General features: G+C 50.2%; 1 protein-coding gene across 1 annotated transcript in view; it reads right to left on the reverse strand.

Moving 5' to 3' along the window:
* The window catches only part of LOC140385163 (uncharacterized), a 223332-nt gene that overhangs the window by 104066 nt on the left and 92220 nt on the right, over nucleotides 1-27046 (reverse strand). Inside the window, exon 5 of the mRNA XM_072467026.1 lies at nucleotides 3024-3174. Coding sequence (XP_072323127.1) covers nucleotides 3024-3174 — 151 coding nt within the window. The remainder of the gene's footprint in view (nucleotides 1-3023; nucleotides 3175-27046) is intronic.

The following is a 27046-nucleotide window of genomic DNA, read 5'->3' on the forward strand; positions in this document are numbered from 1 at the left end:
CCCCAGTACCAAATCCGAACTGCAACGAGATTTGTTCTACAGTGAAGAATCCGGCACAGACGCGGATGTGTTCTTCGGATTTCATATATGCTGGGCAGCACGGTAGCATTGTGGATAGCACAATTGCTTCACAGCTCCAGGGTCCCAGGTTCGATTCCGGCTTGGGTCACTGTCTGAGACCAATGCACGATTCCACACAGGGAATGCTGCAAGACTCCACAGAGGGAGTCTGCACATCCTCCCCGTGTGTGCGTGGGTTTCCTCCGGGTGCTCCGGTTTCCTCCCACAGACCAAAGATGTGCAGGTTAGGTGGATTGGCCATTCTAAATTGCCCTTAGTGTCCAAAATTGCCCTTATTGTTGGGTGGGGTTACTGGGTTATGGGGATAGGGTGGAGGTGTTAACCTTGGGTAGGGTGCTCCTTCAAAGAGCTGGTGCAGACTCGATGGGCCGAATGGCCTCCTTCTGCACTGTAAATTCTATGATATATGACATCCCGACTTGTGAGTGCAGGATTATGCTGCGGCCTGACGCCAAGGGACAGAGAGAGGTACAAGCCCACAGAGAGCGGCCTGCTGCCACACAGAGAGTGGTCCACGCACCGCGAATGGTCCCCCAGTCCACACAGAGAGTGGTCCACGCACCACAAAGGGTCCCAGCCTCCACACAGGAAGTGATGACAGTCTCCACAGCGAGACCAATGCACGATTCCACACAGGGAATGCTGAAAGACTCCACAGGGGGAGTGACACGAGCCTTCACAGCGAACTCCTGGACAGCCTCCACAATAGAAGCAACGCAAGACTCCAGAGCGCAGTCCTTGCATGAACAAGACCATGAAGGTCTAGCAACCTCCTCTGAGCAACCAGCAGCAGACAATGCAAGTCTGCCATGCTCAAGTGAACAACAGAAAGAATTTGACAGTCTGCCATGCTCAAGTGCACAGCAAGAAGACTATGACAGTCTACCACGCTTAAGTGCACAGCTGCAGTGAACAACAAAGCGACTATGACAGTCCACCCAGATTGTTTGAGCCACCAATAGAAGACCCTGACAGTCTACCCAGCTCAAATGAACAACAAGAAGACACTGAGGCTCTACCCACTGTGTGTGCGACAAGTGACGACGGCATCCCAATCCCATACAAGATGTGCAACATGACAGACCTCAGCTAGAATGTACAGAGGCACTCGACAATCACAGTGAGACTACTGGTGACTCCGGTGACACCATGTTACTTCAAACCTCATTCGCTCGAGCTTCTCCACAAGCAAATGCATTCCTGAATGTTTTGACTCCGGACGGGGCGCATCAAGAAACCTCAGAAGATTCAAGTGACCCTGACATGACTCCGGACGGGGAGCGTCAAGACACCAAAGCTGATTCCGGTGAAACAGACCAGACTCCAGAGGGGGAGCATCCACAAGCCAAAGCTGATTCAAGTAAGCCGGACATGACTCCAGACTGGGAGCGCCGCGAACTCAGTGACGGCACGCTCAAGAAAACAGCAGATGCCACAAATCACGCTGACACGAGTAACTGTGTGAAGGACTCATATTATCCACACAGTGTGGTCCTTGAGTGCAGCAAACACGACAACAAAACCAACCAATACAACAACAACATCAAAGACAATAACAAGAAGCGTACCAAAGGCAACAACTTCGACAACAAGCACGAAAAACACAACGCCACTGGAACAACGACTGGTACGACTCTGCAAATGAGGGACACTGTTACTGCTTAGCTCAGTACAATGACATACCATGGCAGGACGATGCATCTTACCAATTCACGTTTGCTACACTACCAACAGGCAACATGGCTTTCAGGACAGATGCCATCAAAAATTGCTACCATAAGCATCGAAAACAAAAATCCAAATCAATGAGGTGATTTGAACACTTGAACACCTCCTGATGACCAAACACCAGGACACTGACGGCGTTCACAAGGGAATGACAACGTCACCATTGACACTTCTAGACCAGACCATATAAATTCATGAACTTTGGACTCATAACTTTTATTTTGTATTGTCTTATCCTCAAAGTCATCGCAACTATGATTTGGTCTTGTATCATATTGGATAGTCATCACAGTTATCATAACTTGTACATAGCATCACTTATCTACCTAGTTTGTTCAATTTTCTTTAACACTGTACAGAAAATATGTAACACGAAAAAAGGGAGGATGTGGTGATATACATCACTGTAAGTACACAAAGGGTTAATGTACATACACTACACCTAGCTAGACACTAGAGGGAGCACCAGAGACATGACACACAGACATTCAACTAATAGGTCAGTAAGATAGGACACGACCAATGGGCATTCATGATACACACCAACCCATATAAAAGGACACATCACACATGCTCAGTCTCTTTCCAGTGGAGACACTCAGTGTGTACACAGGGTTGATTTGAAACACATCACACCCATCACGTGGATTGTAGCAGGCTGGTTCATCAGTCTGAGTGGCTATAGCAGGATTAACAGTAGAGTCGAATCCAAGTAGGAGAATCGTTAACCGTAATCAATGTGTTAAATCTATCTCCAAGTCTGACCCTTCCTTTGTCAGAATGCACATCAAGGAAGCAGCTTATGCTAAGTCCAGAGCATAACAAAACTTCCAATCTGCCCACTGCTTCAAATAAAGGCAGCACACTTAATTACATTACAATTGCAGTAATGTGAGAACTCCAGGAAGCACAGAAATCACCTCCAGCATTGTGTTCTGATGATCACACATCAATTGAACACTAATATTAAATCCTTTTTTGTAGATTGGGCTAGATGGCTACATGGGTAAAACCAATAACACCCCAGAATTTTTGTAAGGTATCCAATTGTGTTGCCCGACACCAGTTGGTGTCCAAATTAGAAACACAAATTAGGCACACTGCATCATCACAAATCAACATCCCAACTTAAGAGCAGTTTAAGCCTGAATTCTAATTTTCTAAAAACTAATAAGGTATGAAATGAGTTTTCTATCCATAATTTGCATACTTACCATGCTTTTCTAACAACAGTTCAATCATTCCAATGTAGTTCAAGGCTGCAGCAACATGGAGAGCAGTTCGACCATAACGATCAGCCTGGTTTACTTGAGCTCCTTTTTCAATTAAAAAGGTAGCTATATCAACATGCCAATTTCGTGCAACCTAAAACATAAATTAAAAATAGGAAAATCAGAGATTTGGTTACATAGCTAGAAAGCATCATATGTACTGTTACAGCAAACTTACTAGTAGGGTGGCACAGTCATCAGCATTGCTACCTCACAGCGCCAGGGGCCCGGGTTTGATTCTGGCTTTGGGCAACTGTCTGTGTGGAGTTTGCCAGTTCTCCCCATGTCTGCGTGGGTTTCCTCCAGGTGTTCCCCGCTTCCTGCCATGTTCCAAAGATGTGCAGGTTAGGTGGAATGGCCATGATAAAATTGCCCTTAGTGTCCAGGGATCTGCAGGTTCGTATTCATGGATGTGCAGGTTAGGTTCCCCCAAGGTTAAGGTGGAGTGTGGGCCGAGCTGAGGTGCTCTTTCAGAGTGTCGGTGCAGACTCAATGGCCTTCTTCTGCACCGTAGAGATTCTTTGAATCCAGTTTCTTTGATCGTCCATTACATTTAACCTAATTTTCATTGTTCCACTATTGCAAGGTGAATCAAGCACACTTGCCTTCCTCTAGTGCTCATGGGCCACCACCCCCAACCCCGTGTATACCTATAATGGGGTCAGCTCCAGCTGTTGCCTGTCCATCCCACCAAACACACCTGGGGCAGAGCCCTGACTGCGGTAATATGGTGATGGTCAACTTAACTCCCATTGACCGTGGCAGCTTCTGGCTGCACAGCTGAAACCTATTTCCAATGGAGAATTGGCAATTCTAGCAATGCAAGCATTTCACAGCTGCAGGTTGTGCTCGCTACTTGCTTCTCTGGTGGCTGCAAATGCCTGGAAGATGCTGTTGCTGTTTCCTTTCTTTCCTGTAGCCAGAAAGGACAGTTTTTTCCATGATACCCAAGTCCTGGAACACCGGGTTCAGTGGGACGTGCGAGTCTAGAAGGCAATCTGGTTTGAAGCAAAAAGGCTGCGGGATGTGGTGCGTGACATTGGTCCAAATGGGCCACCTGATGATGCTATTGAAGAAATGTTTTTGCAGATTGCTGATACTTTTGTTGCTGGTGTGGTGGGTGCTGCATGTGACTGCCACATCAGTGCAAGTTAAGCACGCTGGAAGTCAAAGATAGATGTTCAATTGCACCTTGAGCACCTGTGGAATATGTGGATGCCAGAATTTGACTCCGGTGCGCTTGGGCCGTGTGGGAGGGGTTGCACAGCTGCGGTTCCTGGATGGAGAATGGCACTGATACGTGGACAGATCATGTCTATGACAAAGTACTGAATATGATAACACATTCTCAGGCTTTCATCTGTTTCTGTAGTAGAACATGCAACGAGTTACACTGTGTGGTTTTCTTTGTGAAAATGAGCTGATATAGCTTTGTATTGGTACCAATATGGAACAGTGACATTTCCTTGTTGTTTAATGATTAATGTGATTTGTGGATTGTTATGTAGTTGATTTTGAAATCTTTTGTGGCCATCTAAAATGTCCGCCTGCAAAGGATGATGTGAATTATGGTCAGGTTGGGACACAGACAGGACACAACTTGTGTATATTGCAAACAACAACTCAGACTTATACAGAAACTCGCACCTGCTAGAGGCCACTCACAGGTCTTCCCAGGACAATGGGCTCCAGATTGAAACTTGCCATAAGTGGCAGACTCGGGGGTGCCTGTTTGCCTTATTTGGGAGTGCCTACATGCCTTGGACACTAACGGCCATGACCGACCTAGGACCCACCCAGCCATCAAGGTACCTGCCCCTAATTGGCCAGAATCAATTAGGGAGGTTGAAATCCTATCGATCCACTGGATCCCTACCTGAGACCGCTCAAAAGAGCGCGAAAGATCGGAGGATAAGAAGAACTGCGCAACCATCATTCTGCGTCTTTTGGGGGACCGGCTTCTGTCATCCAACTGCAGCACATCAACCAGCCAAGTTCAAGGACCCGCGATCCCCACCTGAAAGACGACACTCAACCTAGACGAACTAGACAACCTCCATCCGCCACAAGTGGGGAACCAGATAAAGGCCTTATCTAACCTGCACAGAGCCGGTCACTTGGAAGTTAAGTAAAGGTCGTTTAAACTGCTAGATATAGTCTAATGTGTAGTAGCCTATAATTTACTGCGTATAGAACTAATCCTATGCTCAATAATAAACTGTGATTATACTAAATACTTGTGTGGTCATTTGTCCAATACACGGAACACACTCACACATTGTAGTTATTAATAGTAATAAAGATAGAAGTCAACACTTTGTTACTGTCGACTGTTTAATAAACAAAAATATTCCCAAGTGGATCCCTATGAGTACACGTGCCATGATGCAGGCGGTTGTTACCTCCAAACATCCCAATCAGACTGAGAGGCCTTGACACTCTGCCTGAACTCCGGAGGCATCAGCAGCCAACATTCCAACACCCAGGAGCTGGGCCACAGCACTGGGGCCATTCCCGTGACTAGAGGGTGGGTGTGTGGACTGGGAAGGGAAACAGCATCCGGTCCAGGTAATGTTCCCAGTGGGTGTCTGGAGTCCGGGGTCTGAGTCCACGGGAACTTGCTGAGGCCGGGTGCATATGCATGGCACCCTGAGGGTTGACAGAGTTGTGAAGGTCCTGTCTGATGCCAGTATGGAGGCTGGTGACTGTTGCGGAGACCCGATATAATGAGGCCCATGTGGACGCCTGGGCAGTCATTGAGTGGTGCATTGGACTGCTCAAAATGCAGTTGCGATGCCTCGATCGCTCTGGTGGTGCATTGCAGTACACCACTTGGAGGGTCGCCTGCTTGGTGGTAGTCCACTGTGTTCTCCACAGCCTGGCACAGCAACATGCTGGAGGTGGAGAAGGAGAAATATGCAGCCACCTCCAAGAAGGAGGACGAGGAGGAACTGGACCAGGAAGGGTTGGACGACGAGCCTGAGGAGGACCCACAGGACCAGCCAAAGGATAGACAGGTGGCGGCGGAGAGGGTCCGGCATGCTCAGAGGACCAAGGACCTCATCCTCACCCACTCACATAGGGCATGGCTTCATCCATCATCTCTCCCAATCTCTGCTTCCTACTCACCTTCGCCGTGCCCCCATCGCCCTGTTCCACCCTCCAAGGGTTTGTGTTACATCACTCCAGGGTGATGGGCTTGTGTCGGCACTGTCAGCGGGTCAATTTACAAGGCAGCCGGGTGATAACCCACTGTGAGCTGAGCTCTGGTGCTCCTCAATCTCTGCCAAAATCTGACTCCTGTCTGCTGAGTGCATTTCAGACCCATCACCTGCACGTGGTATGATTTGGGGGCCGTGGCAGGGAGCCCAGGGGCTGTGGCCGGGGGAGGGCAAATGAGGGATGGGGCAGAGGAACGCAGACTGGCCTTCATTGCTGAGTAACATGACAGACGCTTCACACGGTCGCGCAGGAGTTAGAACTGTTGCTTCACAGCGGCAGGATTCCCGGCTTGGGTCCTGTCTGTGTGGAGTCTGCACGTTCTCCCCGTGTGTGCGTGGGTTTCCTTCGGATGCTCCGGTTTCCTCCCGCAAGTCCCGAAAGACGTGCTATTAGGTAATTTGGACATTCTGAATTCTCCCTCCATGTACCCGAACAGGCACCGGAATGTGGCGACTAGGGGCTTTTCACGGTAACTTCATTGAAGTGTTAAGCCTACCTGTGACACGAATAAAGGTTATTATTATGTCTCGGGTGCAACGTATGTTTTTTTAAAAATTTAGAAGACCCAATTATTTTCTTTTCCAATTAAAGGGCAATTTAAAATGACTAATCCACCTAACCTACACATCTTTGGGTTGTGGGGGTGAAACCCACGCAGATATGGGGGGAATATGAAGGTGCAACGTATGTTTAATAATATACAAGTACAATGTGACCCCAACTGTCCCTAGCTACCAATGGTGCCCCCCACCCGGTGCCCTCTGTGATCCTCAATCTTCTGAGCCCTCCTGGCTCTAACGCTACATCAAGGTCAATTATTTTCAAACCCAGGTCACGAGCTGCGGGTGGGTCGCGGGTGGGTGTCGGGAGGGTCGCGGGGCCATGCATCACGGCATTCCCAATCGCAGAAAGTAGTGTCCAACGGGCAACTGGCTTTTAAAAATGCCGGCCACGACCGGCTTTCAGAATGCTGGCTGTTCCGCGCAAGTGTGCCCCATCGGCAGTGCGCAGGTCCAGAGCCCAGCGGCGCAGAACACTTCCTCCAGATGTCAGCACGCTGACCCAGGAACAGATTTTTTAAAAAATCACTGCAGTCTTCCTGCCTGGAGCGGTGGCAGAGAGCAGGTACGCTGGCCTATTCTAGGTGCAAGAGAGATTCCTCCATTTTGCAGCTGCCAGCAGTACTGGTGTAAGCCCCAGGGCCTCTGGTGAACAACCCATGAAAAAGCTGTACACATGAACAAGGCAGCATAAAGATGATTACTTGAGGTGTGGGTTTATTAATTGTGCCACTGCAAATCAGAATTCAAAGTTCATGCGTGTTATATGCAGGGAAGCACTGGCAAATGAAAGTTTAAAACCCTCAAAGCTTCAAAGACATATGAAGACTCAGCATGGTGAGCTCGAGGACAAACCTCTTTATCTTTTTCAACGGATGGCGTGAGATCTTAAATCATCAGCTGAAGTCAGTATCAGAAATGTAACAATGAAGAACAAAGCAAGTGAGATTGTGAGAACCAAGCACGCTCACCAGTCACACTAAAGGTAAGTGAAAATGATGGGTTGCGAAGGTCGGCTGGCGTGGGTCGCGAATCGGCCGGCATGGGTCCGAAGGATCGCCTGTAGGTAAAAATGTGTCCCAGGCAAAAAACATTTGATAAAACACTGGTCTAGGTGTTTCCCCAGGACGCACGTCAGAGGTGGGGGCAACCTGTTGCCTATTGCATCCTGTGGCATTTGCCCCTGGCGGGCACCCTGTGGAGGGCTTGGGACTGGAGGGCCCTTGCCGACTTTCAGGTGGCACATTCTTTGCAGTGCCACTGTTCCACATGCTGACCCCAAGACGCGCCTTTGTCGGTGGGGGGCGGGGTGGACCCAGGAGGGCTGGTGATCTTGGTTGTCTCCTAATCAGTGCTTGTCAGGCCCTTGGGATCTGGCTCTACCAGCCCTCGTGGCTCCCCAGCCGTGGTGGCTCCCCAATGCAGCATGCTCCTCTGTGAGCGGGACATGCTCTTGAGTGCATTGCCAATGTCCATCTGCATCAGGGACAGGTGTGGGCACCGATGCTGGTCACGCTGGTGTGTGCTGGTGGATTTCAGGCTGTGATGGGGCATGTGGTGGGATTATACTGGGGGGAGCATGCAGGGGTTGCCCCCGGGGTTGGCAGGGGGCCATGCCACCTCACTCGTGCGGCCTGGTGGAAGTCTTTGAGCTTCTTGCAGCACTGGGTGGCGGTTCTCCTTGTCACATTCCCTGAGCTGACAGTCCCTGCCACTGCCTCCCAGTGGCACTGGGTGCCCTGTGGCTGAACCTTTCACCCCGTCGGGGGACAAGGTGTTTCGTCTTGACTCCTCCACGTCCATTAGTCTGTCCAGGACGGCATCTCCGAATCGTGGTGCAGGTGGCCGATGGCATAGCTGCATGCTGTCTGAGATTTCCTCTGCGGGATTGGTTTAGGTTGTGCTCCGCCTCATTAGCAGGGAGTTGCCGAGCACGGTCCCGGTGCATCCGCCAGCGGAACAGTCATTTACGGCATGAAACCCATGGGGCTCCATTAAGTGTCCTAATTAACGTTAGATACCAGTGACGGCCTCGCCGGGTCAGCTGGCAGGAATCTCCCGGCATTTCCCACTCGCTGCCACACTTAGGTCGCACCCATTGTCTCCTTGATTTTGTATTGTTATTTTTCCAGAAGTGAACCCCAGTTCTTTGTTAGTACCCTTTCTGGCCTTCGCAACTTTTTTTTTTACCCAATTCATTTTTTTTCCAATTAAGGGACAATTTAACATGGCCAATCCACCTACCCTGCACATCTTTGGATTGTGGGAGTGAGACCCATGCAGTCAGAGAGAATGTGCAAACTACACATGGACAGTGACCCGGGGCCAGGATTGAACCCGGGTCCTTGGCGCCGTAAGGCAGCAGTGCTAACCACTGTCCCGCTGTGCCGCCCCTGGCCTTCTCAACTTCTATTGCGACTATTAAAATGATCAGTCAAGACTTTGACTATCTGATTCAGGTTCTAAGAAATAACTAGCCACCATTTCTCCTATCAAAATAAATGACATCATGCTTCATTGAACCTTTGCCTTTATTCGCCTCTTCTCCAAGCCTGTTTGTGACTTTTTGTTAATTCTGAACACTAATTCTGAAATTTCCAGCAGCATATTTGCAACACCTGAATCCAAATCGATAATGTATCGGACAAACCAACAATAGTCCCAGTATGGATCCTTGAGGAAAACTACATCCCACTATTTCCCAGTCTGAGAAATCTCCTTAGAATCGTACTCTTTGTTTCTGTTTGGTCGCCATCTTTAAATCCAATGTTCCGGTGGCGGTGATGTGCTGAGCGGACGCACATCAGGTGACTGGCCTCCCAATCAGATACAAAATAGTGAATTTTTGAGCCACCCATACCTCTCCCAAACCCATACGGGGCGAACAACAATGAAGTGGAGAAGAAGATGCCTGCAAACAGCAGTTCAAAGAGCCGACCAGAGGGCAGGAACGGCAGAAAGGGGCATGAGTAACAGGTGGATGGACCAGCGGACCAGGACAAGAGGTGGAAGCCTCGGCGAACCAGGAGCGGAGAAGACCGACGACCTGAACGGCGGAACAGGAGCTAACGGCGACGCCTCCCCCACATCAGGGGACAGGTGGGAGAGTTTCCTAAATAAGGAACTGGCTGCCATGAGGGAGGCGATTAAAATGGAGTTCCTGGTGGTGGTGACGGAAGCGATGGCCTATCTCCAGTGCATGATAGACGGCCTGGGAAGAAAGTGGAAGCCCAAAAACAGACGATCCTGTACCTGGAAATGGCATCATCGGATCAGAGCGACAGGATTGTGGCTCTGGAGGCCAAGGTGAAGAGGTTGGTCGTGGTCCAGGGGAACTTTAAGGGAAACAGGAAAATAGGTCCCGACGGCAAAATGTCTGTATCGTGGGCTTACCAGAGAGCATTGATGGAAGGAACCCAACAGACTACATCACTCAAATGCTGGGCAACCTGGTTGGGAGAGACAGCTTCCCCAGCCCCCCAGAACTCAACAAGGCACACAAGTCGCTCTGGCCAAAACTCAAAGCTGGGGAGCAGCCAAGAGCGATGATCGTGAAGTTGCACCGGTACCAGGACTGGGAAAAGATCCTGAGGTGGGCCCAACAAACAAAGCCGTGCTCATGGGAAGGACATATCAGGCCATTGGGGTGAACTTTGCAAAAAAAAAGGGCCGGGTTTAACTGGGCAAAATCGGCACTCCACAACGGGGTGAGGTTCGGCATGCTGTTCCCGGCCAGACTCTGGGTTATGTACCAGGGGAAGGGGCACTACTTCGGCACCCCAGTGGAGACCGATGAGTTTGTAAAAGTGAATAATCTGGAGAGGGAGCAAACGAATCAGCGGTGAGGGCAGCGGGGAAAAAGAGCCACACGCGGAAGACAGAATAGGACCAGAAACGACTGTGTGGACTCTGTGTTTGTGCGGGTCTGTCCTGCTTCGTTCTTGGTTTTAAGTTGGAAGATGGAGAGGGAAGGAAGCGAGGACAGGAGAAGCAGGAAACCCCGGAGTGCAGGGGCGCGTCCACCAGGTAAGTATAGTGGATCGCGCAGGAACGGGAGAACACCTGGAATAGTCGCCTGGAATGTAAGGGGACTGAACGACCCGGTGAAAAGATCCAGAGCCTTCGCCCACCTGAGAAGCCTGAAGGCTGACATAGTCTACCTACAGGAGACACACCTGAGGGAAAAGGACAGACTACTGGTAAGGAAGGGCTGAGTGGGACCCATTCATGCTACGGGATAAGGGCTAGGGGAGTGGCCATACTGATCAACAAGAGGACGTGATTTACGGAGACTAGAAGGTTACGGACCCAGGCGGACAAACACCGGTAAAACTGGTAAACGTGTACGCTCCCAACTGCGATGACACAGAATTTATTAAAAAGACAATGGCAGAAATCCCCGATATTGACACACACTGACTGATAATGGGGGGCGACTTTATCTGTGTAACAGGACCTGCTGACTGACCGATCAAAACCCAGGACGGGGAAGAAAGACAGACATGGCTGAGGAACTGGGGTCATTTCTGGAGCAGATGGGAGCAGTGGAACCATGGAGGTTCCTACATCCGAGAGAAAAGGAATTCTTGTTCTTTTCATAAGTACACAAGGTATACACCCGTATCGACTTCTTTGCAGTGGGGAAATCGGTGCTTCCAGGGATTATAGGAGCGGAATATTCCACGATAGTCATCTCCGACCATGCTCCACACTACATGGATGTGAGGTTGGAGACAGGCTGTGCCCAGCGCCCCACAGGGAGGCTGGACACGGTCCACCTGGCCGACAAGGCCTTCTGCCAGAAAACATTGTAAGCCATAGGTGACTACGTGAGTAACAACCGGAACGGGGAGGTCTCACCCTGCACGTTCTGGGAGGCACTGAAGGCTGTAATTGGGGGGGGGAAATTATAGCCTACAAGGCATTTAGAGACAGGGAAGAGAGGGCAGCCCGGCAACAGCTGATTGACTCCATCTTGGAGGTCGACAGAAAGTACTCCGAGGCCCCGACCATAGAGCTGCAATTGGACTTAACCTGCTATATACCAGGAAAGCAGTGCACCAACTCCGTCAGACACAGGGGTCCTTCTACAAACATGGGGAAAAGGCTGGCCGCCTACTGGCTTACCAGCTGAGAAAGCAGGCAGCCACGATGGAAATAGCACAGGTAAAGGATATCAGAGGCAGACTGGATTGGATTGGATTTGTTTATTATCACGTGTACCGAGGTACATTGAAAAGTATTTTTCTGTGAGCAGCTCAAACAGATCATTAAGTACATGAAAATAAAAGAAAAGAAAATACATAATAGGGCAACACAAGGTACACTATGTAAATACATAGACACCGGCATCGGGTGAAGCATGCAGGGGTGTAGTATTAATCAGGTCAGTCCATAAGAGGGTCGTTTAGGAGTCTGGTAACAGCGGGGAGGAAGCTGTTTTTGATTCTGTTTGTGCGAGTTCTCAGACTTTTGTATCGCCTGCCCAATGGAAGAAGTTGGAAGAGTGAGTAAGCCGGGTGGGAGGGGTCTTTGATTAAGCTGTCCGCTTTCCCCAGGCAGCGGGAGGTGTGGATGGAGTCAATGGATGGGAGGCAGGTTCGTGTGATGGACTGGGCTGTATTTACGATTCTCTGAAGTTTCTTGCGGTCTTGGGCCGAGCAGTTGCCATATCAGGCTGTGATGCAGCCTGATAGGATGCTTTCTATGGTGCATCTGTAAATGTTGGTAAGAGTTAATGTGGACATGCTGAATTTCCTTAGTTTCCTGAGGAAGGATAGGGGATGTTGTGCTTTCTTGGTGGTAGTGTCAACGTGGGTGGACCAGGATAGATTTTTGGTGATGTGCACCCCTAGGAATTTGAAGCTGTTAACCATTTCCACCTCGGCCCCATTGATGCTGACAAGGGTGTGTACAGTACTTTGCTTCCTGAAGTCAATGACCAGCTCTTTAGTTTTGCTGGTATTGAGGGAGAGATTGTTGTCGCTGCACCACTCCACTAGGTTCTCTATCTCCCTCCTGTATTCTGACTCGTCATTATTCGACATCCGGCCCACTATGGTCGTGTCGTCAGCAAACTTGTAGATGGAGTTGGAACCAAATTTTGCCACGCAGTTGTGTGCGTACAGGGAGCATAGTATGGGGCTAAGTACGCAGCCTTGCGGGGACTATTGTGGAGGAGGTTTATTCTTACTGATGTGGTCTATGGATCAGAAAGTCGAGGATCCAGTCGCAGAGTGAGGAGCCAAATCCTAGGTTTTAGAGCTTTGATATAGAGCTAGTCTGGGATTATGGTGTTGAAGGTGGAGCTGTAACGGAACAAAAAGTGATCAACCAAGCATTCGAGACTGTGGTGAATGTATTCACCATAATGCATGACACTAAAACCATTGTATCCACCTAATGTAACCTTTGATCTGGAAGTGGTGATACGAGGTGCTTCCAGGTACTGTACTGTAACCCTGGTGGGCTCCGCCTCTGGCTCCGCCCTCACCGGGGCCATATATAACCTGGCCACCTGCAGGTGGCACTCATCTGCACAACCGACTCTGGCTAGGCAGGTTCACGACTAATAAAGCCTTATGTTCACTCGCTCTCTCGGCCTCTTGGTGAATTGAAGGTATATCAATTTATTAGTCGTCGAGAGCACCATGGAAGCCGCTCTAAAGCCAGACAGGCTCGAACTCGACACCCGCGTGTCCGAAGCCAAGAAAATATTTGAACATTAGCTTCGATGCTTCGAGGCCTACATCGACTCCTCCACAACGGCTCCCTCGGAGACACTCAAACTGCGAATCCTCCACGCTTGGGTGAGCCATCGAATCTTGGTAATGAGTGGGAAAGCGGCCACGTACGAGGAGGCGGTCGCAACCCTCAAGGTGCATTTCGTGAAGCCCGTAAATGAGGTGTTCACTAGACACCTCCTCACTACTCGCCGTCAATGCGCAGGAGAATCGATGGACAAGTATCTGTAAACCCTGACTCTACTCACGAGGAACTGGAGCTATCGATATGTGACGGCGGAGGAGCATACGAACTCAGAGATCCGGGACACCTACGTGGCGGGGGTCCGCTCGAACTATTTCAGGCAGCGTCTGCTGGAAAACGGGACCTCTGACCTGCAGGACACGGTAAAGCTAGAGGTGGCCTACCAGAACCTTAGCGCGTTCCCCGCGGGCCCGACGAACCCCTCGTGGACACTATCGTCGCGGCCCCCTTCGGACCCGCCTACGTCGCAGGCTTAGTCGCGCGTCTGCCAGCCCAGCCCGGAGAACCGCAATGCTACTTCTGCGGCCAGGGCCAACATCCCTGGCAGCGTTGCCCAGCAGGCTCAGCGATGTGCAGCGACTGCGGGAAAAAGGGGCACTACGCGAGAGTCTGTCTGGGCCGACCTAAGGCCCAGAAATCAAAAACGCACCAGGCCCGACCTATGGACTTGCAGTCCCACAGACCCCGCAATGTGACTGCGTGCCTGCCCGGAACGTCCCCTCCAGATGCGTCATCGGCATCGTGCGAATCGTGGGGCCCGCCATCTTGGCCGCCGGACCCAACATCGACCGACACGTGTGAACCCATGGGGGCCTCCATCTTGGCCGCCGGCCCGACCAACACGTGCGACCGATGGGGGTGGCCATCTTCGATCCCGTCCGACACATGGGGGCCGGCATCTTGTGATTCCACAGACCACGCAGGCTACCCGCAGCTGGGCGTGGTGACCCTCGACCAGTCGCAGCTGAAACCACTAAAGAACTCCATGATGGTCGTCCGGGTCAACAGGCACGAGACCCCCTGCCTCTTCGGCTCCGGGAGCACGGAGAGCTTTGTCCACCCCAACACGGTAAGGGGCTGCTCCCTCCACACCTACCCAGCCTCACAAACAATCTCCCTTGCCTCCGGATCTCATTCGGTCCAGATACGGGGGTACTGTATCGCCAATCTCGCGATGCAGGGCGCGGAGTATACCCGCTTTAAGCTCTCCGTCCTCCCTCACCTCTGCGCCCCCCTACTGCTCGGATTGGATTTTCAGTGTAATCACCGAAGCCTGACCCTACAGTTCGACGGACCCTTGTCCCCCCTCACAGTATGCAGCCTCGCGACCCTCAAGATCTCCCCCCCTTCACTCTTTGCGAATCTCACTCCTGACTGAAAGCCCATTGCCAACTGGAGCAGGCGGTACAGCTCGCTAGACATGGTATTTATCAAGTCGGAGGTCCAACGACTGTTGAGTGAAGGGATCATAGAGGCCAGCAACAGCCCCTGGAGAGCGCAAGTGGTGGTCGTCCGGACCGGGGAAAAGAACCGGATGGTTGTGGGCTACAGCCAGACAATTAACCGGTTCACGCAACTGGATGTGTACCCACTCCCCCGCATAGCGGAGATGGTCAACCAGATCGCGCAGTACCGTGAGTTCTCCACGGTCGATCTGAAGTCTGCCTACCACCAGCTCCCAATCCGCCCGGAAGAGCGCCACTACACTGCCTTTGAAGCAGCCGGCCGACTCTTACACTTCCTCAGAGTTCCCTTCGGTGTCACTAATGGGGTCTCGGTCTTTCAGAGAACAATGGACCGAATGGTGGACCAGTACAGTTTGCGGGCGACATACCCGTACCTGGACAAGGTGACCATCTGCGGCCATGATCAGCAGGACCATGATGTCAACCTTCAGAAGTTCCTCCAGGACGCCCAATCCCTCAATCTTACATACAACAAAGAAAAGTGTGTTTTCCGTACTACCCCACTGGCCATCCTCGGCTACGTCGTGGAGAACAGAGTCCTAGGGCCCGACCCCGACCGTATGCGCCCCCTCACAGAACACCCCCCTCCCCACAGCCTCAAGCCCCTAAAACGATGCCTGGGGCTGTTCTCCTACTACGCCCAGTGGGTCCCCAACTGTGCGGACAAAGCCCGCCCACTTATTCAAACCACCAGTTTCCCCCTGACAGATGAGGCCCACTCGGCCTTCAGCCGCATCAAGGCCGACATCACCAAGGACGCAATGCACGCGGTGGTTGAGTCCGTCCCCTTCTAGGTAGAGAGCGATGCGTCAGATGTCGCACTGGCCGCCACACTCAACCAGGCGGGCAGGCCAGTAGCATTCTTCTCTAGGACTCTCCACACTTCCGAAATCCGACACTCATCGGTCGAGAAGGAAGCACAAGCCATAGTGGAAGCCGTGCGGCACTGGAGGCACTGCCTAGCCGGTAGGAGGTTCACCCTCGTCACCGACCAGCGGTTGGTCACCTTCATGCTCAACAACGCACAATGGGGCAAAATAAAAAATGACAAAATCCTGATGTGGAGGATCGAACTCTCCACCAACAATTATGATATCAAGTATCGTCCTGGGAACCTCAATGAGCCCCCAGATGCCCTGTCCCGCGGCACATGCGCCAGCGCGCAAGATGACCGACTTTGGGCTATTGTAGCCATCTGGGATGGCCACATCCCCATTACAAAATGGACACTTGCAAAGAATGCAGGGAAAATTGGACATTACTAAGAAACAAGCAGATGCAAGCTCTGTCTGTTGATTAGAACCTTAAACTCTCAGACAGGACAGAAACCGCCAAGCAATCTACATACTAATGAGCCATCTCGGGGGACAAAAGGGAAACATTTAGATACACAATGTTAAGGCAGACTCCCCGGCGCCAGAAGAGACTAAGACAAAGCAGACCAACAGTCACCTAGGACACACCCAGCGATCAGGAAACCACCCCTCTATTGGAGGAAGATCGATACGACTGATTGGGAAAGACCCAATTAGTTGAGGCCAAGTTCAAGGCCCGCCCAAAAGCGCGCGAAGCCCTTTTTAGTATAAAAGATATTCCCCAAGGGAGAATCTTCCTCCTTTGGCTTTGGCTCACAGCGAAGAGAGAGACCAGCCTAGCAGCTACAGCAGACCAAGTAAGTTCCAAGTCAATGCACGCTACAAGATAGACGCTCCTAGTTGCTACCCTGTAAACAGCTCAACCCAGCAGCCTCAGAACCGAGCAACGGCCATTGTTCCTCTGACTGAGTGGGCACCCGAAGCTAAGTATAGGCTTCAGTAATAGTGGTAGTTTAGTTTGTAGAGTTTATGCATGAGTAGATTTGACTGTGTGTAAATAAATGAGCATTGCTTTTGAACTTACTAACTGGTGTATCGAGTCATTGATCAGTATTCGGTTCCGAACCTTGTGGCGGTGTCGAAAGATACCTGGCGACTCTTGAGCAAACGTAATTAAATAGAGCCAAATTATGACCCAACCAAAGAGAGCAACATTTACTGGCGACATCTGACAGGACCCAACTTAGAAGTGGCCTAACCACTCCGAGAGAACCCAAAATTCGAATAGAGAATCCAATTGGAAACAGAAAAACCACAAGCGTTAAAATAGTACTGATCAAGCCTCTGAGATTCGGAAGTGTGTTAGTGCATGCGTACTAACAGGGATATAAGGTAAACCTGAGAGAATTTGTTGTCTAAAACTGTCGGGAGTTTTGTAGGCCGGAAATTAGCGTAAGCCGTACCCGTGTTTACATCACCACTCTATCACCCCCTGTTCCAAGTTCAGTAGAGAACCTAGATAGAGAAAATGGCAATGAAGGCAATGGAATGCCTTATGAACCCCCAGGAATTTGAGGTCGCAGCAACCAGTTGAGTAGGACAATGTCCCGTTTGGGAAGATGAGATCAGAAAATATCTCAAAGGGAAAGGATGGCCCCTTTGGAGTGAATTCTGCAATAATGAGGAAACAGGACCCGGGAGTATAGGACATACTTGGTGGGAGAACCTGTCAGAGATCCACAAGAAGAGCTTGGGAAAAGATTGCAAGCCGATGGCAATCGTGTCTCTTTGGCACAATTGCGAGGTACAGAGGAAGTCGTTAGGACGCTCCGGAGATAGAGGAGAGAGACAGAACCAGTGAGGTAGACGTGAGGTAGAGAAGGAGAACCGAGATTTAAAAGAGCAGTTAGCAGCAAGGGACAGAGAGGTGGATGATGCCAAGTCGGCACATCAGTCTTGTCTCGCGCATTTGAACAGTTTTCAGACGCAATATGATAAGGCCTACCAGAACACGCAACGTACGGTCTTGGTAAGACAAGAGATAAAACAGCAAGTGGAGAAATTGCAGAAACAATGCAATGATTTAAAAGCAGCCCTACGAGCACTCCATACTTCCACGATGGAACAAAGGCAGAGCTCCGTAGACCACGCAAAGTACCGGAAGCAAATTGCAGAATTGCAATCTCTGCTTTCCGTTCAAAATGGATTTCAAAGTACATTCGGACCCCAATTAGATCAGGAAAACGGTCCCGACTGGCAGGAATTGAGCGAGACTGACCATTGATATGTACATGGGACATGTACGTAGGAACAACCCCAGAAAAGGAAAGCGCCCCAACCCCCAACTGAACAGGCAGAACACACCCCCATGAATCCTGTAACCACACACCGCAGGGCCGCAGGAGAAGGAGAAGCAGACTTCCTTTATACAACCCCGTTAACCGTGACACAATTACGGGACGCGTGTGGAAAAATTACACCGTTCCTTCCCACATCCGACCCCCCCCCCCCCAATTGTTCGCGAAAGTCAAACAACAGGCTACCATGTATGGCCTGGACGAAAAGGAACAAGTGAAGCTCACAGTTTTAAGCCTCAAACCTTCAGTCGTAGCAGCCCTTCCCGACCCACAGAATGTAGGAGGAGGCACACTCCAAGAGATGCACACAGCGATCCTTGATGCGATCGGCTTTAACAGAGGAGACCCCGTAGAAGGCCTAAATAAGTGTAGGCAAAAGAAGACAGAGCACCCCACAGTGTTTGCCGGACATTTGTGGATTCACTTCACCGCAGTTTTTTTTGTCCCCAGATAATATGGCCAAATGGACCCGAATTCTAGTCTCCCACGCCACAGAAGCAGGACGAAAAGCTTGCACAAATTATAACCCCTCAGATGGGCCCCTCAATGAAAAATGGGTTTTGAAGAGATTGTCCCGCGCTTGGGAGCAATCAATTGCAGGCAAAATCGCATTTATAACACCCGATGAAGAGCAGGCAGAGATGAACCCAGTTCAAGCACACCAGAACCCCGCATGGGTAAATGAGGACAGGAACAGCCAACCCCAGCCCAAAGCGCAGGAATGTTACAACTGTGGACAGCTAGGACACTTTGCACGAGAGTGCAACGTGCCCCAAAAGCAGCAGAGAAGCCAACAGACAGGCACCCTAAACAGGAATAGGGCAAAGCCGATCCATAGCGTTAGCGCCTGTTCAGAGAACTCAGACATGAACGGCACCGACTGACGGTGTTCGGGCTCCCCAACTTGGGTCTGCGACACCCTTTAGGACAAGTCCGGTAGACTGGTAGTAGCAGGCAAAGTCCGGGGACAACCCGTAGAATTTCTTTGGGACACAGGAGGGTCCCGCACCACACTCAATTCCTCCACGATGTTTCAGCGAAACACGTGGCCCACAACAGACACCATCACACTCAGCGGTTTTACAGGCCATTTACAACAGGGACACATCACAGCCCCTGTAGCAATACAAATAGGGAACATCACGACTAAGTACCCTGTAGTTTTAGTTGATCTGCCCCAGACAGCAGAACATATCCTTGGGATCGATTTCATGAGCTCCCATAACCTTTCTTTAGACCCAGTTAACAAGTGTGTTTGGAAAATGGCAAAGGCAGCACGAGTCCCCGCCACGCTCACAGTAGGAGAATACGTAAATTGGATTAGCTCAGTAGGAGACTTCTGGTTCGACCCTCGAGCCATTAGTGCAGACAAACAGGTTAGGGCAGTCCTGCAGGAACATAAAGCAGCATTTGCACAGCACAAGCACGACTGTGGCAATTTGGCTGGCTTTGTGAACATTACAGGTCCCGACCCCAAACCCCAGAAGCAGTCCGGATTTCCCCAGGAAGCAGAGGGAGAAATTTCTAAAGTAACAGAGAGTTTGTTGGATCAAGGCAACTGCCTCAAGACTCAGATCAGTAGCCTCCACAAACAATGCACCAATTTGACCCGTCAGGAAACCGGATGGATCATGGCAACTGTCCATTGATTACCGGGAACTGAACAAAGTAACCCCAGCAGCAGCCCCCACCGTAGTCACGAGTCCCGAGACCATGCTCAAACAGGGACTCCAGTCAAAAGAAATTCGGTTTTGGACATTAGTAATGGTTTTTGGTCCATTCCATTGGCTAAAGGGTGTCAGTACAAACTCGCCTTTACATTCCAAGGGCAACAATACACTGGACGTGCCTTCCACAAGGCTTCCACAACTCCCCCTCCATTTTCCACCGACAGCTGGCAAATGGTTTAGCAAAATTTTCCCGCCCCGATTGTCTGGTCCAGTACGTAGATGACTTGTTACTACAGACAGACACAAATGGAGAGCACATTTAGCTTCTCGCCGAACTCCTAGTACTCCGAAAAGAAATTGGTTGTAAAGTCAACCCCAAGAAGGCCCAAATTTTGAAAGAGCAAATTATTTACTTGGGAACAGTGATCACTCATGTTAAACGCGAGATCGAGCAAAAAAGAATTGCCTCGATCGTCAAATTGCCCCTCCCCCACAATGTCCCAGCCCTCCGGTCATTTTTAGGACTGGTTGGCTACTGCCGAAACCATATAGAGGTTTCGCCACTAAAGCAGCACCCATATCCGACCTTCTCAAGAAGCAGGCACCTTGGGAATGGCTTCCACAGCATACAGATGCCGTGAACGCTTTAAAAAGAGCACTCAGCACAGCCCCCGCACTACAGGTTCCAGATCCACTTTCCCCGTACGCTATCGAAGTAGCAAGCACCGACCGAACCCTTTCGGCCATGCTCCTCCAGGAACGCCACGACCAATTACGCCCCATAGCATACGCCTCCCGCGTGTTAGACCCTGTGAAGCAAGGATTTTCTCCCTGTGAAAGGCACCTGCTCGCAGTTTTTTGGGCAATACAATACTTCGCCTACATTACAGGACTCAACCCCATCACCATCCTCACAGAACACACCCCGACACAGCTATTGTTAGACAGCCGACTTAAAGATGGCACAGTCAGCCAAATCCGCGCAGCCCATTGCACCCTTCTTTTGCAGGGACGGTAAAGAGAACCAAAACCCACACACTCCTTACCTATAATTTGCAGTATGCAGGCGCCCCTCATGAATGTGAGATCATCACCACGAAACAGAACACAGGCCCATTTATTCCCAAGACACCTCCCAGGAAAACAAGTAGTACACCCCAGAGACCCCAGCCCACAGACACGTGCGCACCCCTGAAGATTTATGTGGATGGCTCATCCACAGTGCTAAATGGAGAGAGAATTACCGGTTGCGGTATATATGTGGAGGACGCGCAGGGACGCGCCCTAAATGAAATTTCCTTAAAGTTGCCAGGACACTTAGGCTCGCAGGCAGCAGAGCTAGCAGCAATTGCATATATTGTAGACCACCCCGACTCGTTCCCGACCCCAGCAGACATCTATTCGGACAGCTTGTATGTATGCAATAGTTTGACAGAATTCCAACCACTCTGGGAAACAAGAGGATTTGTTTCCGCGGATGGTAAACCCCTACCCTCAGCCCCATTACTCCGCCATATCTTAGAGACAGCGAAGGATAGGAAATACGGAATATTTAAGGTTCGCAGTCATCACCGTTCTTCCCCCCCTGATAACGTTAAAGCAGACGCCCTAGCGAAGGCAGGCTTCAGGCATGGTTATTTTTAGAACCCCCCCCGATAGCGCCCCAGTACACGCAGTTCAGGTCTCACAGACCAACATTCAGGATTTAACGAAGGCCCAGAAAGAGGACGAGAAACTCAGGGAAGTTTTAAAGGGAACCTTCCCAGCCCCGTATGATAAATACAGAAACGCAATCACCACACACGATGGTGTGATTTTAAAGGATGGCATTTATATAGTTCCCAGCCAGGACAGGAACCAGATCATTTGTCAGTTCCATGACAATCATGGACACCAAGGTATTGAACCCACCCTCGCCCACCTCAGACCGCTTTGTTGGTGGCCTGATTTAAAAATCGATGTCACACACTACATTGAGAATTGCTTAATCTGTGCCCAGAACAATCCGGACAGATATGCTAAAAAGGCTCAACCTAGTCATACCCGCCCCGTTAATGGACCCTGGACAAATCTCCAGATAGATTATATAGGACCCCCTACCCCCGTGCAGAAATGGTTACAAGTATGTGTTGGTGGTCATAGACACGTTTACAAAATGGGTGGAAGCATTTCCATCACGAACTAATATGGCCAAGACAACGGCTAAAATATTAACACACCACATCTTTCCAAGATGGGGCCTCCCACGCAGTATAGAGTCCGATCAAGGCTCCCATTTCACCGGACGTGTAATGAAAAACGTCCTCACGATTTTCGGCATGAGACAAAAGTTCCATATCGCATTCCACCCCCAGTCAAATGGTATTGTAGAACGAATGAATAGGACATTGAAAGCCACCCTCAGGAAAATAGTACGGCAGAATAACAGCACCTGGGATTCAGTACTCCTATTCGCTTTAATGTTTTTAAGAAACACGGTATCCACATCCACAGGATACACCCCCCACACCCTCATGACCAGACACCCCATGAAAGGCACTGAGTAGTTACTAGGACTGGATTTGGCCAGCCCTGCAGTTACAGCCCTCACGCATGAAAATGAGGTTAAACAACTGATACAGAACATAAAGGCAGCCCAACTCGCACCAGGAAGAAACAGAGCAAGGCTTTTTTCGACAAAACATTCCACGCCACTGAGTTTACAGTAGGGCAACAAGTTATGCTTTCCCTTTACAACCCCAGTTCATTCCTTTCCCCCAAATTTTCCAGACCGTACTCCATTTCGGACAAAGTCAGCCCCATAGTATACAAAATAACCTATCCCAATGGCAAGTCTGCGTGGTTTCACATAAACCAGCTCAAGGCCTACGGCTCGCAGAATAACCACACACACCACATCCTGCTTGCAGCAGCAGACGAGCACGCCCCGCCCACAGATGATGTATTCCTACCCTCCCCCAACCACTCCAGCCCGCCCTCAGACATGACTTCAACTCTGCCCCCAGAGGCATGACTCCGCCTCTCCCTTCCTTCAACCAGCAGCGACTGCGACAGTGACAGCGATCACAATGACGATAGCCACGGCACACCACGTTACGACTATACCCCTGCACCAGGCCCCACTCCCAGCGAATCCGAGCATGATTTACTGACCCATTTGAGATCACCTATATCAAAGCCCCTGACCCAGATCCATCGCCCGACGATTATGGATTGAAGCATAGTAGCTCCAACCTCGACACACGATTCTGGCACCGAGACAATTCATTCAGGCTCATCCGGAATGATGAGATGGACCCCAGTTTGCCCTAAGCAGCTTTAGCACGGTTACTACAGACAAGAGTTTGGCAGCCGAGAGAAGATGATGACTTAGAGTCTGACTCCCACCAAACGAATCCCTTTGCGACCCTGTTTGCTATTGAGCAGTAAGATGTCCAGATGATGGAGAAAAAAGGAACTGCTGGAGAGATACAGTGTCCTTTCTGATGGAATTTGCACCATGTTTGTTGAATGTTTTTTCGTTAGTGTTAACGTTAAGTGTTGTTCGTAAACTCGAAAGTTTCCACGTCACCACTCCTTTAACGCCCCCTGGCTGTTAGAGGAACTAGTTTGTCCCCAGAAACTTGTTAATGGAACAAGTTTGTCCCCAGACAATAGTTCAGAGGAACTAGTTTGTCGACAGAACACGACTCATAGTTGCTCTCCTAATTCGAGAGGCAGCCCCCCACGGCAACCACATTCTTACCCGTTTTTGCCGGTTGCTCAGGCAGTGGAGAAACGGCATTGGTCCCCGCCCTGCTGGAGGACCCCCCCTCTGGTCAGCTACGCTCGGGTAGAGCACAAACAACATTGATCACCGTCCTACCTGAGGAGTCCACCCATTTCTTACCTGCCGTAGCCTATACGCACCCCATTTTGGCTCGTTACATTCAAAATTCTTTTGTTTGGTTTTGGCAACCCTTAGGTTGCTTCCCTATGCTAGTTACATCCTCAAACACTGGGATGGTAAATCACACAGGCTGCGAGACGGCTCGCAGTACGGCAGTATTTTTCTGAGATGTCAAGTCCAAATATTCGGTTTAAAGAAAAAAATGAGGAGTCACATATGGTGACCAATTATAAAGGGAAATTGGCAACAAAGGACAGACAGACAGGCATACGAGATCTTAAGCAAGATAATAACAGATATTATGCTTGTGTTCACAGAACTCCGGAACCTCAGGAACCCCAGAGGAAGACAAAGAAGGAGACCAACAAAAATGAACACAGCAATGAATGCACCGGAAGCCTGACTTCCAACCCTGAATTCTTATCTCAAACCAGAGATTACAATAGCTTCAAAATCACTAGTCCCACCCCACAAAAAATCATCGACATGCATCATAAAAATGCCAGAAAGACTTCCTTTATCGTGCCAGTAAAACATTGCAGGATCTGCTTTCAACTGGCAACAGCCTAACTTTAACAAAACTGACCTTACTGAAAAATACCAGACTCTAGATGCATCATTTAATCCAGATACACATTTGTTCAACTTCCAGAGTACCCCTTCTATGTTAGCTGCTTCTTTAGGAGGACGGAGAAAAATGTCATTCTGGAGCTGATGCCCCTGCAAAAAGGCAGCTTTTATATCTATAGATTTGCATTCCCATGCCTTTGTGGCTAATAGAGCCAAGAAGATCTTTAAAATAACTTTTCCTGCTGTAGGTGAATCTACCCTTAGATCCTGATCTTCTAAGTTTTCATCAAACCCCTTGCCACAAGCCTGGCCTTTGCCTTATAAGTTCCATCCGGAAGAACCTTTTCCGTGCAAATCCATCTGTGGGATAGAGCTCTTTGTCCCCTATCCGGTACTTCCGTGTATACCCCAAATTCACTCCAACTATGCAATTCTTGCTGTTTAGCTTCTTTGATAACTTTTTCATCTAATTTATTTGAAGCCACCAAAATCTCACGTGCATGTGGGCTTCTACTCCTATTAGTATTCGTAGTCTTACTCATGTTCCAAGATCTTCATAAACTACGTCCCCTCTCCCACCTGGTATCTCGTTCTGTACTGCTACTGCTTGATCTTTCTCTTCTGCTGGGCTAGTTATCTCGGGGTTCCGTGTATTGCAGGGGTGGGAATCATTTATGGATTGTGTGGTAGGGATCAGGGGGGTAGCGTCCGCCCGCAACTGAAGGGATCCCGCTAAGATCCATGTGAACACGAAGGCTGTCTTCATCTTTGTCGGTCTCCTTCTTTGTCTTCCTCTGGGGTTCCTGGGTTTCGGAGTTCTGTGAGCACAAGCATAATTTCTGTTATTATCTTGCTTAAGATCTCGTATGTCTCTCTGTCTGTCCTTTATTGACAATTTCCCTTTATAATTGGTCACCATCTGTGATGAGTTTAGGAATATGTGTGAAAACATGACTATCAGAGTTATGAATACAGCTGCAGAAAGCCCATTTAGTCTGTGAAAGAAATCATGCTGTCATCGATGACATGCTTCGGTAAATTTTGGCAGATCGACCAAATTGCAGGCTAAATTCAGCTTTAGCATGGGCAGTACATGTAAAGAATTCATTGCAGATGGTCGGGGGCTATAGTCCTTAACAATTAGTGTTTGGTAGGGGGTTTCCGGGTGCGGCGATGACCAGCTGAGTCGCACGTTTCGGCAGCTCCCTGTGAAACGGACTTTTGGGCTCTTGATAGGAGCCCCAACGGCAATTTTAACGGCTGAAAACACCGTGCGGTAAACCAGAAGGGTGTTCCCCCTGGACACGGATGGAAAAAGGAGAGGAAAGTGGCCGGATTGCAGCGGATCCTTTGGAACAACGGCAAGGAAGGCAAGCAGAAACCAAGATGGCGTCGGAAGGTGGCAGTTTCATATGGGGCCCTGAACAACAAGAGTTTTTGAAACGCTGCGTGGAGGAGATAAAAAAGGAAATGAAGAAAGAGTTGTTGGCCCCGATATTACAGGCGATTGAAGGGCTGAAAGAGGAACAAAAGACCCAGGAGCAGGAGCTTCGGGTCGTGAAGGCGAAAGCAGCAGAGAATGAAAACGACATTCAGGGCCTGGTGGTGAAGTCGGAGATACAGGAGGCACACCAGAAACGATCTGTGGAGAGGTTGGAGGCACTGGAAAATAACGCAAGGAGGAACAACTTGAGGATTCTTGGCCTTCCTGAAGGTGTGGAGGGGGCGGACGTCGGGGCATATGTGAGCACGATGCTGCACTCGTTAATGGGAGTGGAGGCCCCGACGGGTCCGTTGGAGGTGGAGGGAGCATACCGAGTTATGGTGCGAGGATCGAGAGCAGGAGAAGCTCCCAGAGCCATAGTGGTGAGATTTCTCCGTTTTAAGGATAGAGAAATGGTCCTTAGATGGGCGAAGAAAACTCGGTGTCGTAAATGGGAGAACGCGGTGATCCGCGTCTATCAAGATTGGAGTGCGGAGGTGGCGAGAAGGAGGGCGAGCTTTAATCGGGCCAAAGCGGTACTTCACAAAAAAAAGATAAAGTTTGGAATGCTGCAACCGGCAAGACTGTGGGTCACATATCAAGGGAGGCACCACTACTTTGAGACGGCGGATGAAGCGTGGACTTTTATTGTAGAAGAAAAATTGGAATGATTGGACTACGAAAATGAACGTTTGGACAAAGTGGTGGGACGAGTGGGGGGGGGGGGCGAAGAGGGATTGTATGATTAATCCTGCGGTATGGTAACTTTTCTTTCTCCCACAGGTGGTGATGGGGGGAGGTGGGGAGGGAGAGGAGATGGGGCGTTGGCCATGGGAGGCGGGGCCGAGGGAGAGGCGCGGGCTTGGTTCCCGCGCTATGATAATTATGGCGGGAATAGAGAAGCAGGAAGGAGGGGGCGCCGCACGGGGCGAGCCGTGATCACGGGGGGAAGCCGAGGTCAGCCAGAGTTTGCTGACTTCTGGGAGCAACATGGGGGGAGTAATTACGCTAGCGGGGGGTCTAGCGGGGGGGGGGGGAGGGGGGAATTACTGGGTTGCTGCTGCTGGGGAAAGGGGGGAGTGGGTACGGGAAAGGATGGGCGGGGGGGGCACCGTCTGGGAGAAATACAGCTGCGTGGGAACTGGGCGAGAAGCTGGAAAAAGATG

The sequence above is a fragment of the Scyliorhinus torazame genome, chromosome 11 (genome assembly GCF_047496885.1).
Source record: "Scyliorhinus torazame isolate Kashiwa2021f chromosome 11, sScyTor2.1, whole genome shotgun sequence".
Lineage (NCBI taxonomy): Eukaryota > Metazoa > Chordata > Chondrichthyes > Carcharhiniformes > Scyliorhinidae > Scyliorhinus > Scyliorhinus torazame.